The 13,792-nt window shown below is 38.7% G+C and overlaps 2 protein-coding genes across 2 annotated transcripts in view; both read right to left on the reverse strand.

Moving 5' to 3' along the window:
* Positions 1–8,821, reverse strand: part of CCDC170 (coiled-coil domain containing 170) — a 46,127-nt gene extending 37,306 nt beyond the window's left edge. The window contains exons 1-2 of the mRNA XM_027634259.1: positions 8,722–8,821; positions 3,699–3,824 (exon numbers count right to left, since the gene is read on the reverse strand). The gene's annotated coding sequence lies outside the window, so the exon portion shown is untranslated. The remainder of the gene's footprint in view (positions 1–3,698; positions 3,825–8,721) is intronic.
* The window catches only part of ARMT1 (acidic residue methyltransferase 1), a 9,392-nt gene continuing 693 nt past the window's right edge, over positions 5,094–13,792 (reverse strand). The window contains exons 2-6 of the mRNA XM_027632652.1: positions 13,676–13,791; positions 12,288–12,393; positions 11,504–11,745; positions 9,901–10,066; positions 5,094–8,940 (exon numbers count right to left, since the gene is read on the reverse strand). Coding sequence (XP_027488453.1) covers positions 8,173–8,940; positions 9,901–10,066; positions 11,504–11,745; positions 12,288–12,393; positions 13,676–13,791 — 1,398 coding nt within the window. The 3' untranslated portion in view covers positions 5,094–8,172. The remainder of the gene's footprint in view (positions 8,941–9,900; positions 10,067–11,503; positions 11,746–12,287; positions 12,394–13,675; position 13,792) is intronic.

Genomic DNA, 13,792 nt, shown 5'->3' on the forward strand with positions numbered 1-13,792 from the left:
AGAGGGGTGCTAGAATGGGTCATCACCCTATTTAAATGGCTGCACTGCTGAAATCGCAGAGGTATACAATGCCATCCCTCAGCTGGAATCTGCCACTAAACTCATAAAGGACAGGAGAAAAATAACTTAATGTGAAGAAGGAGTGCTGGGAACAGGTCAAGGGAAATGGAGACCCACATGGGGCTGAGGCTGTGCAGCACAGGCAGCAGCAGTGGCAGGAGCCTGTGGCCTCCATCTTCCTAAGTGTTAGGGGAAAAACACAATTGCTGTCGGTGCGTGGGGTGGTGACAGCTCCTTTGGTGGCATGTTTCCAGTTCATCCTCAGGGGTGAAGGGTGAGCTAGCAGCCACACAGGATGGCATAGGGGCACAAAAATGTTTCACGAACCCGTTGTTCTTACTGTACACAAATGCTGGTGCTGTACCAGAGGAGTGAAACCCAGTAGGGAACTACTGAATCAAGATTATTCAGTGCTGACAGAGCAGATGGGGGTGCAGAGAGGCAGAAAAGTAACATTTTGCACCACATTTTGCTCCAGGGTAACCTCATTCTGCATTTATTGTTTTTAACTGGTTAAATTTGTGCTTGTGGTCTTACATAAACCCGGCATAAATCGAGCACAAGTTTTACTATCCACTGCAAATTTGAATAAAAATATCATCCTAGATTTGCCCAGCATTTGACTACAGCCTAAACTGTCCTATTACTGGAGCAGCATGCAGATGCAGAATTAAATGATTGTGAAACTTTTTCCTAACTTGCCTAAGCATGTGCTTGAGCACACTTCCCCATCACTAGTCCTGCAGTGCCACGGCTGGTTCAAGAGCTATACTTCAGCCACTTATACAGCTGTATCTTACCATAGACCTATGAAGTTATTTGGCTTTAAAAAAGCATGCTGAATCTGATGAACTGCAGCAAGAGTAACAATAAAAGAGGCAAGAAAAAAAAAATGACGTAGAAATTTCATGTAACACTCCAAAGAAGAATGGGGCAGTTTGAGGCTCCATTTGACTAAGAAAAAAGTATCTTATTACACAGTGCTCACACTTAAAAGTGCTTTACCCTTGTGCTAATATTTACAAGTAGAGTTCTCAAAAGGACTCCATATTTCTTTTCCCTTAACAGGGACAGGAAATAATGACTTAGGAAGGGTTACTTCAGAATTTTTAATTATAAATAATTTCAAGGAGTCATTTTCATTAATCAAATTCATGTTTTGTTATAGAAACTACATGGACAGAATGTTCTCAGCTTTTCTGAGCAAAGAATGATGCAAAATCTCTTGAATATATGTACGCCACTAATTTTTGAAACAGAATTAAAAAATTACTCTAAACCTTCCCTTCCCTGAAAATGCTCAGTATTGAGAAAAGATGCTAAAACTGACCTGGGATATGAAAACCCAAACCCAGTACCCAGTACACTCAAAAATATACCAGTTGAGATTCTGCAGGTGTTGAAATATCTGCTCCTAACTGAATTTTCTGTATGTAAATGAGAATGGATATATAAGAAAAATTTCAAAGCTAAAAGCCATGTGATGATGTGGACAGCTTGCCCCTCACTCGATGAAAGAGACATCCTTTGTATCTTGTAGGATACAGATGGATGGAGAGGAAGGGTCTGACGTACCCCAATGGTACCAAGTTTCTGGTCACTTGAACCAGAGATTCTCTTAGTATGTGACACAAATTAGCAGAAGTTGCCTTTCAAAGTGCTTAGTATGCTAAAGGCTAAAATGATGTTCATTAATTCTACTGCTCACAAATCTTTTAATTTAAATTTATTTTAACAAGTGATTAAAAGACTGAATCAAAATATTTAATATTAGTTTTGAACTCAAAATTTCCTTTTTTACTAACACTATAAAAAAAATTTATTAACCTCAAAGCATCAGCACCATATTGAGAAGGTGAAGTATTTGTATTTTTTCATGTACACGAATTCCAAATGATTTCTGAACACATATACACTCATTACCTAAAAGCAGCTATGGCTGAGGTCAAAAGAATTGTACACTAGCAACATTAAAATAGAAAGAGGTTCAGGGGAAATTAATCCACAGGACTTAAATTATCTCCTAATTCAGCTAGAATAATTAGAACGGCCATATTTTAACAAATATTTGGCATAAAACTCATGGACATTACTTTCCAAGGTACTAATTTGCTCGTTTTCCAGAAGGTATCCACTCCAAAAGCAGAGTATGTCCCACCAAGCTGTGCTCCTCCTCTACTCCCTCAAATCACTGGTATCATCCTGGAGGGGAGAAAGCTTTCTTGAGGAGTTTCTTATCCTCAGCTTACCTACTTCAAGGTTTAAGATATGTAAATTGAGTGTAGGTAAATTGTGTCTGATAACAGACACAATTTACTATTGTAAATCTGATAGTGGACAATCTTAAGAAGGATTAACTAGTCTGATTAAGTTCATCTGTTCTTCTGCCTAACCAAAATAAGAGTCCTGTTTTCCCCAAAAATCTTTTAACTCCCTGATATGCACTGCACAACTAGTTCCTGCTAGTGCTTTCCATCAGGACTCAGCAAAATAGCAGCAAAACCTCCTAGGGCCACGGATGCAGTCAAAGCTGCATATCCAACAAATGCCAAAGGCATTCAAGTGTAGCTCTAATCAGGATCGCCTGAAAACAAGAATACAGCCAACTACGGAAAAATGGGGATGTTCTTTGGTCACATAGAACCCTTGCTGCAAGTGGTAGGCCCTTCTCTCTCTTGAGGAATTTACCTGTCTCCTAATTCCCTAACCTTAGGCCATGGGTACACATATTCCCTGGGTTGAAATAGGATTGTAATGCAAATAACACAAGAGTCACTGGACAGAAGGAAAAGTAGGTGAAGAGTCCCTTCAGCTAGCTTGAGGGAGGGCTCCTGGACTCTAGCCCTTTTTCCAGAATTGTTCTGCATTTTACACAGATCCTAGACCAAAATTAACAATTATGTATGCATATAAGCCATCTAGGATCAGAACACAGTGCACTTCCTGACCTATAACAGTTAAGATATTTTCTTGGGAAGTGGGAGTTAAGAGCTGAAACCTATTCCAGGCCACAAATGGTTGTTAAAAGCTGGTTCTGTTTCCTGAACAGCCTTTCTGTACACACCACCACTGGAGGAAAGCATGGATTTACCAGTTTGCAGGTCCTTCTCTGCCGCATTAATATACACAAGCATTGTAAAGATTAACCCTTGCTGAACTTCAAGGACACTGTGACTACCTCCTGGACAGTGTTCTGTGTGTTAGCAGGTAAGAGGGGAGAAAGTCCTTCTCTGCAGGTGCCTGAGCTGCAGGGGTGCTTGTCAGGAGATGCCCCTGTGCCAGCATTACACAGCACCTCACTGAAAACACAGTGCTTCTGTACAGCCCCTGCCCCAACAGGAGGCCTGGCTACTTCTGCCTCTTTGCCTCCACCCGTTAGTCCAGCTCTCAGACTCTGTGTCTCCACATTCAGTAACAACCAAGTCCTCCTTTAAAATTAATCACTGAGTGAAATACCACAGCTGCAGGAAAAACTCCCTGTGATCCACATGTGGGAAGATGCAACTAACTGTATCGTCAGGCCTCTCATCAGTTAGAGTCACTTGGAAAGCATCGGCCTTACCATGATAGTATAAGACTAATCAGTTAGTTAACACTAAGAAAGCGAAAAAAAAAAAATTTACCCTGATACATCTTACCTCAGCTTTTAATCTTTTACTTCATGAGACTTGGAAGAAGTAAGTGGAATTCCAGGAAAAATTAGTTTCTGTGAGGATGAAAATTTGGCTTCACAGGAAGTCTGAAAGACTAGATGATGTAGCTTACTGGAAAGTGGTACAAAAAAAGCAGAACACAAGTACTGAATATGTTTATTCATTGCAAATTATCATAATATGGCATTTTATATTTCTTTCCCAGTCACAACCAAGGCAGATGAGCCAAATGTCAAAAAGCACTGTAAATAAAAACTTTTCTCACAATACGTCTGCAGAATTCACAACAGCAAAGCTGAGGCAGAATGTGGATTAAATATAAATTAATTATTAATTCATATAAAAATGTGTTTAAGTGGCCTTTTTTATTTCTAGGTCTGTTAGAAATAGAAACATATCAGCAAGAACAAAAATGTACCTTTTTTAGGAAAAAAACTTCAGAACTAAATAAGAAAACATAAACAGTCCATGGTATAGGAAGTTTTTTTCCTCACATGTGTTCCGCCCCTGGCATATGAGAAAGAAAGAAAAGGACCATTTTAACCAGCACATTTTCACAGTTTTATTTTAAGATCCTTAGGTGTTAGCTGATTTTGGAGTTAAGTTATAGCTTTGAATAAAAACAATCACAAGGTTTTTTCTGTAATTTTGGGTAAACAGAAGGCTGGTAAGCAAACAAACTGTTAAGTGAAAAAAACCCTAACAGTTCTGTACAAGATTCCATTTTGAAATTTGTATTTTATACATGATTAAGGTGGGGGTTTTTTAGATTAAAATCATTTCACGTGGTAATTTTCATGCAACAGGGTGAACATTCTTCCTGTCTGATAGAGCACGGGAGATAAATGTGCCTCACATGGAACAAGTTGTTTAGTTCAATCACAAATGCAAATACACTATGAACTTTAAAGAAACTATTTCAACACCAACAGTTAGGGTTTATGGGACATCAGCAAGGTGTGTAAACCAAAGGGGTTTGGAAATGTTTTAGTTACAGCAAGTGTAACACTAAAGTATTTCCATTTTTGCTGAGAACGCATGGCCCACCTATCAGTTCTGGAAGTGATCCTGACAATGATGCCATCACCTGCACCAACCTTAGTAAGTAATTACCAGATACATTTTCAGAGATTCTCAATGATTTTTAAGGTTTTCAAATTTGAACAGGTATATGAATAGAGTAACAAGTTAGAAAATTCCCTATTACTGCCCTGTCTTGATACAGAAGGATATTTTACAATATCTGTCTCTTGCATCTGTAGTTTTCAAAACCTCATTGGATAAATATGCTTTACAGGTTTTTGTATAAAATCTGTTTCAAAGAAAAAAACTGAGTTAATTTAAGTTGGCTTCCCCAGTTACTGAAATAGAATAACAATGTTTGACTTTTGCACAAAATTATATAATTTATTTCAACATTCTTGCAAGTTTCCAGTCATACAATCAACTTATTTTCCACATCAGTTTATCTTAAGGAGCCTTATATATGTAAGAAATTATTGCAGATATCTTACATGATGAATTATCAAATATTATCAAGTGTGCACTGGCTTTCACTGTGCCTTAGACATTACTTTTCCTCTTGTTTCATCAGCAGTGAAAGTCATCACCATCAAAAATTGACTTGGAAATACAGTTGCTCAAAAAGTATAAGAAAAAAATAGAAGTAAAAACCATTGCTTTGTTGTGGTCCTCAGAATTACTGAAAATGCCCTTGGGTTTTGCCATAAGTATTCAAATAGCATAGGAAGTGAAACTCCCAAAAATGTGGGTGTATATACAGATCAGTAGCTCCTGAGTTATACTGTACAAGCATCTTGGACAATCGGTTGCAGTACAGATGTGTAGAAGCCAATTTCTTCAATACTCAAGGAAAAAAATATGCTATATTACTGCACATGCTATTGTTATAACACATGCTTTATGTTGTTCTAATAGTAAATTCCACCTAAATGCAGCAGGCTCATGATGCCATTTCATGAAGCTATATTACACAAGTAATTGACACCAAGTAGCTACAAAAGCATTTCCTATTTTCAACTAAACTGTGGCAAACCCATCAGCAGAGCACAGCATTTCATCAGAGTATCTGTCTTCACTGCTTCTTTGGGGCATGGGAGAACATAACACAGGCATTTCAGCACCATTTATGTTTGGAAGTTTTTTCCACAGAATCAATCAAAATTTTACAAAAATCTGGCCAACCAACAAACAGAAAAGTATGCTGCACATTCAGTTCTGCCTGGAGATAGCACTTTGCAATTACAGCAATAGAAGTCAAGCATTTGGAAGTTATGGCTGTGCATTCCTCATGTAGCCATGCAGTCATACTGTGTATTACCATATAAACTTCTCTTTGTGAGGGGCAAAAGATGAGAAGTGCTCATTTAATAAACTGGATAATAGAACTGATTTTTTTCAGCATGACATCATCCCTTACATCAGCATGCACATGCTAACCTACGAATTACATGTCTCACGGCACTCTTCCTCACGAACATTAATGCACAATCTCCAGTGGGATAATTCAGTTAACTGAGCAAATGCCACAACATCTCCTAAGTGATTTAGTATTTTGTAGGATTCTATTTCTCATAACTTCATAACTTTAATTTTCAATGATCTGCACTGTGAGTTCTCAGAAGTAACAGCTTGAAAGCCACCTGGGTACAGAGACACATTAAGAACCACTGAAAAACAAAACCAAGTTTCTGAGCATGTTGTAAGGATTGTGTAAGGGGCAAATCTATTCGTCAAGGGTGGCCTCAACAGTGAAACAATCCTCTTCTTGTCCATTACACTCTTTCAAACCTCTCAGCAAATTAAGTCAGCACCTTACAAACAGTCTGTCCACAGGCAAAGCATATTTCTTCCCCTGTTCATTTCATGTCTGAACTAGGCGGGAAGTTTTCATTCCATATATTCTACAGTTTCCACCCCGCCCTTCTTGACCCAAAGTTGTTGCTTCAAAATACACTTAAAACAAGTTAACAGTATTTCACAGATGAGAAACTGAGGCTCCAGTGCACAGGTTCATGGTGTTGTTTATGTACTTAACCAAAGCACTAAAGCGAGAGGCCTGCTGAGCTCTCTCCAGTCAAAGAAACCTTCAGCAGTCTGACCTTCAGCTGCCTTGACTGGATTTCTAATTTCTGCAGTTCAGTCAGGTGCCTAAGGATGAGCATAAATTCACCCTTTAGGAGTACTAAGCCAGAGATACAAATAGATGAGAGCACTAAACCCATGTCTCAAAAGCAGAACCCTACCTACTACTATCACATTGCTTCATGAAATTCCTTGCATCTTTGTTTTAGAACACTTGACCTTAAAACTTTAAAATATTCTTTAGATTTAAGAAGAACACAAACACAAATAATCAGTCATCTGCATCTAGACCATATTTATCCATTGTACAGATCTTTACTGTATGAACATAATTAGCAGCAGCTTTTGAGACCAGGGTAGAAGAGAAGAATTGGGCACCTAACAATTCCAATTAGCAGGAAACCTGTATGGCATATGCTTCTCTAGCATATACTTCTCAGTGCAACCAGAACTGTACTTCCCCCCCTCAAAAGTAAGGCACCTTTTGTAAAACAACAGACAAATAAAAACAAATAAAGAGAATTACCACACAGAAAGAAGCAGCAGTGCTTGAACCACATACACTGCTGACAGGCCATCTATAATTCAAGTCTGCATTAAATCTAAAATCCAATTAATGCAACTGTTCATTGGTTTGTTTACTTGGGGAGGGGGTTTTGTGTGCTTATTTTTGGTAGAGGTCCTTAGATAAACAATATGTTCAATGTTCTTAAAATGAAATTTTCCTTTCTCCCACTAATCTTCCTACAAGATGGGAGAACTCCCCTCCTACAGGCAAACTGGCCAGCAACATCCACTTGTATCTTAAAATTTAAATTTCATTTTCAATCCTACACGAATGTTTACAAGCTGTCACCCAATAACTTATCATGTAATGTACAGCAAACTATAATCAAACATCAGAAGAATCTGTCTGGAATTAATTTGTGACTTCTCTAAAATAATAACTTTCATGCAATGCCTGGCATGTGGAGCACAAATTAGCCTGAAATAAGTAAATACATGCTAATGTGGGATTGAGGAAATGGTTTCTGAAGCAGATTTTTCACTTGTTAAGCTATAGACTCATACCCACTAATGAAGAAAAAAATATTATGGACAACTACATATTCATCTTAAAGATCTGCTGATGTTGGGCATTAGGAAAACAAACTATATTGAAATACAGATGATTTACATATACAAAGACCATTTGTAAATTTTTGCACGACATTAAAGTTTTTTGTGGAACAAAAAGAACAAATCACTTGGGAGGAAAAAGTGCAAACAAGAAAGAATCTTTGCTGAAGCCAAGCATGGAATAGAGAAAGTAACTAGACTAAATCTCTCTTTCAGAATATTAAGAATCATTTAGCTAGAGACCAGCATCAAACTGAACTACCCCATATTTCCCACTTACCATCCACTCGGGTTCAGAAGCCTGAATTTGTTCACCTTGTCCAGGTTTTAGGCCAACCTGAGTGTCAGATTTCAGTGTTCTCAAACTACAGAGAGGCGCAGGATGAAACTTGTTCAAGGCTTGATGAAACGGGACACTATATTCCCATTTTCTATCTCCTGTTAATTTTCTGTAGTTTAGATCACCTTTGAAAAAAATCAAGTTTGACTTCTGTAGCTCAGCATACAAGTCAGGAGCAACTCCACCCATACTGGAGAAGTCATGTGGCAAAGTCCAAAACATGTGGTCACAGAAAACCCAAACTCCCTTTTTCAAATTGCCCTCCCAGTTTATCCCACACCTAGACATCCACATATGATTAGCTGACTGCAGTTGTTTAACAGTCCAGTTAAAATCGTGCTTTGTGGTATCTGACACATACCATGGAATACTTTTTCCATGGAAATAGATTTCATCAGCTAGCTTTGACGATAACAAGAAATCAGCCAACACAAGATCACTTACAAGTTCAAACCCAGCATTATCCAGGATTATGTCAACTCTAACATTACTTCTTTCTGTTCTATTTGTTTTGGCATTTACAAGTAATGACCAAACTTTTTCCATATCATTCACTAAGATGTAAGGTACCATGTTTTCCAAGGATTGTAAGGGACTAGATTTCTGAGAGCTGTCTTCACCAGCTGAAAAAGAAAGGTCACACTTATTGCCCCACAATGACACCTAGAAGGAAGAAAAAAACAAAACACATTTGCTAAGTCTCACTGTAGTTACGTTCTGAACTTCACATACACTGAGGATTTTGTTTCCTTCTTTTTGGTTTAGGCAGTGAAGGCTCTAACTCCACACTCAACTTCTTATACAGACATCTTAACATAGATGAGATTTTGTGGAAGAAACCAAACAATGCTCTGTATTTCTGCAGGTATCAGAAACATGCATCAGAAGTGACAAAGATGAAAGATTTAGATCAACACAGATACACTGATGACAAAGCTTAAAACACAAATATTCTCCATACTGCAATTCCAAAAAATATCTGTGATAACACAGAAAAAGGAATATTAAAGCAGGTTTATTTTTCTTATTACATGCAGCCAAGTAAATATTTTAAGTATATGTATTTTAAGTACTCACTAATGATCTCTTTATAAAGATTGATCAAATACTTGATTTGCACTGTTGCCAGCTAATGGACTTCTTTGTAATCTTAAGATACTTTGGATATTGTACCCAGAGGCATTATAGTCATTATAAAGCTTTTAAACAACTTCTGGCCCAGACTGACTTCTAAATTTTTCTCCAAAGAAGTTTAAAACTGTTTAGAGTGTCAATTAAAATTTACTGTTTTAAAAAACTATAGTTAAATACCAAAAAGGTCATCTGGAACTTAAAACATTTGAGAAATACTCAATTCAGGGAAAATTGCTGGGTTTTCTAATACACAATGAAGATCAGCAGTTAATGAAAATGTCACATTTAAGACAAGTAACCAAAATATAAATATTTCCACAGTAGCAGCAATACAGTATGGCTATCAATCAGGATTTCATCACATTTTTTACAAACAAAAGAGCTATATTTTAATTTCCATATGAAATTCCAATTATTTATAGCCTCAAGTTTTCGTTTCTTTCACAGGAGAGATATTTTAAATTCTTGTGTTAAGCACTAGTAGTTTACCTGCAATAGCTTAAAGAGCTCCTCCTTAAGTTGTTTTTCATCTAGATCCTTGATGTTCTTAAGAAGTTCCTGAAAGTAAGTGCATAAGGCAATAACAGCCTCTTGGGATTCAAAGAAATTTTGAGCCTTTCCTTCCTTAAATACGTCAAAGTTGTCAATAGGTGGGCTAAAAAGAGGAGAACAAATATATTGACATACTTGCCATGACAGTACATGCAAATGAAGCTCAAAGGTCAGCTTTTTATACTGTACTACAGGCCCTAGTTAGATTTTCTGTTTCTCATTTGTCATACTAAACTTTCATAAATCTCAGTAGCAGCCTGATGTTGTATCTCACTGGAACAGACACTATGCAAAACATTTTTATATTTCCAGCAATATATCCTGAAAGTGAACAAGTGCTCAGTCACAACAATTCTGGGAACTGCACATACAGTGACCATTTTGAACTCCAACCTTCAGGCACAGATAACTAAAACTATAACATACAAGCAAACTAATGTGGAGAACTGCTGGCCCAATTTTAAATGTGTTTTTGTGTGCTGAAGTTACTTCCCATACCAGATTCTCTTACAGTGATAGGAAGTTATTCCTATGAAAGTCTTTACTAGGACTCTGGAAAATTAACATGACAAAGATGAGAATGTTGTAATATATAAGAAATATAAACTAATCTGTCATGAGACATATTTGCACATACACCTTTTGACAAATGACTGAACTTCCATCAAAGCATATGCTCAAGAGGAGATAAATAATGGAGATCAAGAAACTTAAATCTTACTAATGAAAAGTATCCACTCACCTTTTCAAAAGCAATCAAGCAGATCCGTCTCATATTTGAAACTTTTGATACAAGAGTTCAAATTACACAATATACCAGTAGAAACTGAGTCCCATTCCTGTGTTTGCATCTCTGCAATACTATGGGTAAATCCAGTATTCATGGAGCTTTCAAATTCTTTTGACACCAATGGGAACTTAAACTTTTCACTCCTACCCCATGTCATTGTACTGGCACCTCTCCACAGTACCAAGCACAAGTTTTTCCTGCAGAGTTATTTTTAACAAGGATCAGCTCCCAGAGTTTGATGCAACCCATGGTCTGTGTGCACTGCTGTAATGAAGAAGCTGGTGTAGATTGAACAACGGGGCTGCTTAAGGTGGGTAAACTGCTATAAAAACAGTTGTCAAATGGTAATTTCAGATTTCAAGCGACAAAACAAGTGAGAATTCCCAACAGATTTGTGGCTCTCATATTCCCTGTTTTAGGCTTAAGAGAGAATTCTAGGCTAACAAACCTTTTAGAAATGCTACATGATTTTCATATCTCAATTCAGATTAGTCTGCAAGAAGGTCAGGCTATACAGTCAAGCTTAAGAGTTTTCAAGTAGATCAACTCCTTAAAACTGAAGCAAATTCTGCTGTATGGAAGAAGAAAAGGTATTAATTTTAATTGAAGTATGAGACAAGGGAAAAGGAATATGGTAAAAGCTTAAGATATTCCTTTATCTTACTCCTCAGCTGTCTTTCTTCCTCCTAAAATAGAAATGGGAAAGAATAATGTTTTTCAAAGTGGCATACCAAGTTAGTAAATACTTACTTCTGTGCTAATGCTGCATGAATTCTTCGATACATATAACACTCTACAAACAACCAAGGGGACTGAAACCAACTTGGTTCTCCATTTCCATTTGATAAATTTCGTTGGTAGTCCAGGTATTGGTTCCACAGTGCAGCATCAGGCAGCTCATCTTCCAAAGGGGTCACTGGTTTGTCTGTTTGCAGTTCATTCCGCAGTTTGGAGAGGAAAGATATAGCTCTCTTCTCTGCTTCAACACCCTTCTGAAATAAGTGGAGAACAAAAGTTCCTATTTGAACATTTATTCCTGTAGAGACACAGATCAACTTTTCATTAGATATGTAACTGGTAAGTTTTAATTGCCAAAGGCGAGTCCCTGACAAATCAGAGCTTGATTCAACAAAATATATTTTGGTGAATAAAGCTCATTTTAGATTTAACATCCTAAAATGAATTGCATATGGAACTTCTTTTTAGATTGGACTTTTTGCTTATTAGAGAGGAAGAAGGTATTGAAACACAGAAAGTGCTACAGTCTATCAAACGCTACATCAACACAAAAACCCAAGGAAGCGAAGCAGTTGCAGAAATGACAGACCACAAAAAGGTTAGACAGAGAAGTGAATTACAGAACTAATCAAAAACAGCTACAAGAAAGAGATGATTTTAAAAAAACCAAACAGACAAAAAGATTGAGACAGACAAGTAACAACTGTAGTAAGAAACCAGTAAAAACAAGGCAGAGAAGGGGTCTCAAGGGTTAGGGAGGAAAAACATCAGGGAAAAAAAGAGACCTTACTCTTACCTCACCATGTTCTTCAAAAAATTCATTTTTATGTCGATGCAGAGTATCAATAACTCTTGTGAGGATCTGTGGCAGTCTGTCTTTAATTGTAAAATATGCAAAGGATCTAAAAGGGATAAAAGGAACAAATTTTTATTATTGACAGCAAATGATGAAATAGCTTCCCTTTGTAAAAACAAATGCAAGGTCTTTGTGCTGGTTTGGGCTGGGGCAGAGTTAATTTTCTTCACAGTAGCTGGTATGGGGCTGTGTTTTGAGTTGTGTTGGAGGCAGTGTTGATAACACAGGGATGTTTTCAATACTGCTGAGTTTGGCTTACCCAGAGTCAAGGCCTTCTCTGTCTCTCCTACTAGCACACCATCCTACCAGCGAGCAGGCTGGGGGTGCACAAGGAGCTGGGAGGGGACAGAGTTGGGACAGCTGACCCCAACTGACCCAAGGGACACCCCATACCATATGGTGTCATGTTGAGCAGTGGAAACCAGGAGGAAAAGTTGGCTGGGGGGTCACTGCCTGGGTACTGGCTGGGCATCAGTCAGCTGGTGGTGATGAGTTGTTTTCATTGGCTTCACTTGTTTTTCTTAGGTTCTCTTTGTTCTTTTTCTTTCCATTATAATGTAATATTATTTCAATTATTAAACTGTTCTTATCTCAATTCTCACTTTTACCCTTCCTATTACGTCCCCCTCCACCCTACTGGGGGCTGAGTGAGAGGGCAGCTGTGTTGTCCTTGACTGCCAGCTGGGGTTAAAACACAACAGCCTTAAAAGTAACTTTATGTGCCTCTAAAGCAGTGGACAGTAGTAACAGTAATAAAAACTCCTCAAATGGGTCAGGTTCTTAGGTCTGCTTTTAAAGAAAAACAGCAGTTTTTTCAAGGAAGAAAATGCTAAATGATTTGTCCTGCCAAAACAGAGAAAAATTGCAGCTAATTCAACGCTAAAACGTGTTCTTTAATTGTTCGGTTGCCCTGATGCAGTCAGGGAAATATCAAATTAAAAGGACAGAGACATGTTAAAAGTTTAACATGTATCTCCTACCGACACGAAAATCCACACTCACGCACTCTGCACTACATACTTCATTTGCATTTCCCCGAAAGCCCGTTTATGTTTGAGGAGGACAACAAGCAGAACGTAACTAGCCCTACAGAGAGCGCCAACATGGCCTGGAGAGTTATTTTTATTGCAGGATTTCCACCCGGCGAGTCGGAGTCCCAGGGCCGAGCAGCGACGCGGGGAGCACAGCGACGCTTCCACACCAGCCCTCGGCCCGTTCCGGGCGCTCCCTGCGGCGGCACCGCGGCCACAGCGCCGCCTGCCGGCACTGCGGCCCCCGCCCGCCCCGCCGGGCCAAGACCCGCCCCCCGGCTCCGCCCGGCGCCTCACCGGCCGCGGGGCGCCGACCGGTCCCTCGGCTCCCTTCCGCCCCCCGCCCCGCTGCCGTGACGGACCCCTTGAACCTGCCCGACAGGGACACGGGGAGTGCCGGCACCGCCGCCGCCA

Source organism: Corapipo altera, unplaced genomic scaffold, assembly GCF_003945725.1.
Source record: "Corapipo altera isolate COAL_440 unplaced genomic scaffold, ASM394572v1 2b, whole genome shotgun sequence".
NCBI lineage: Eukaryota > Metazoa > Chordata > Aves > Passeriformes > Pipridae > Corapipo > Corapipo altera.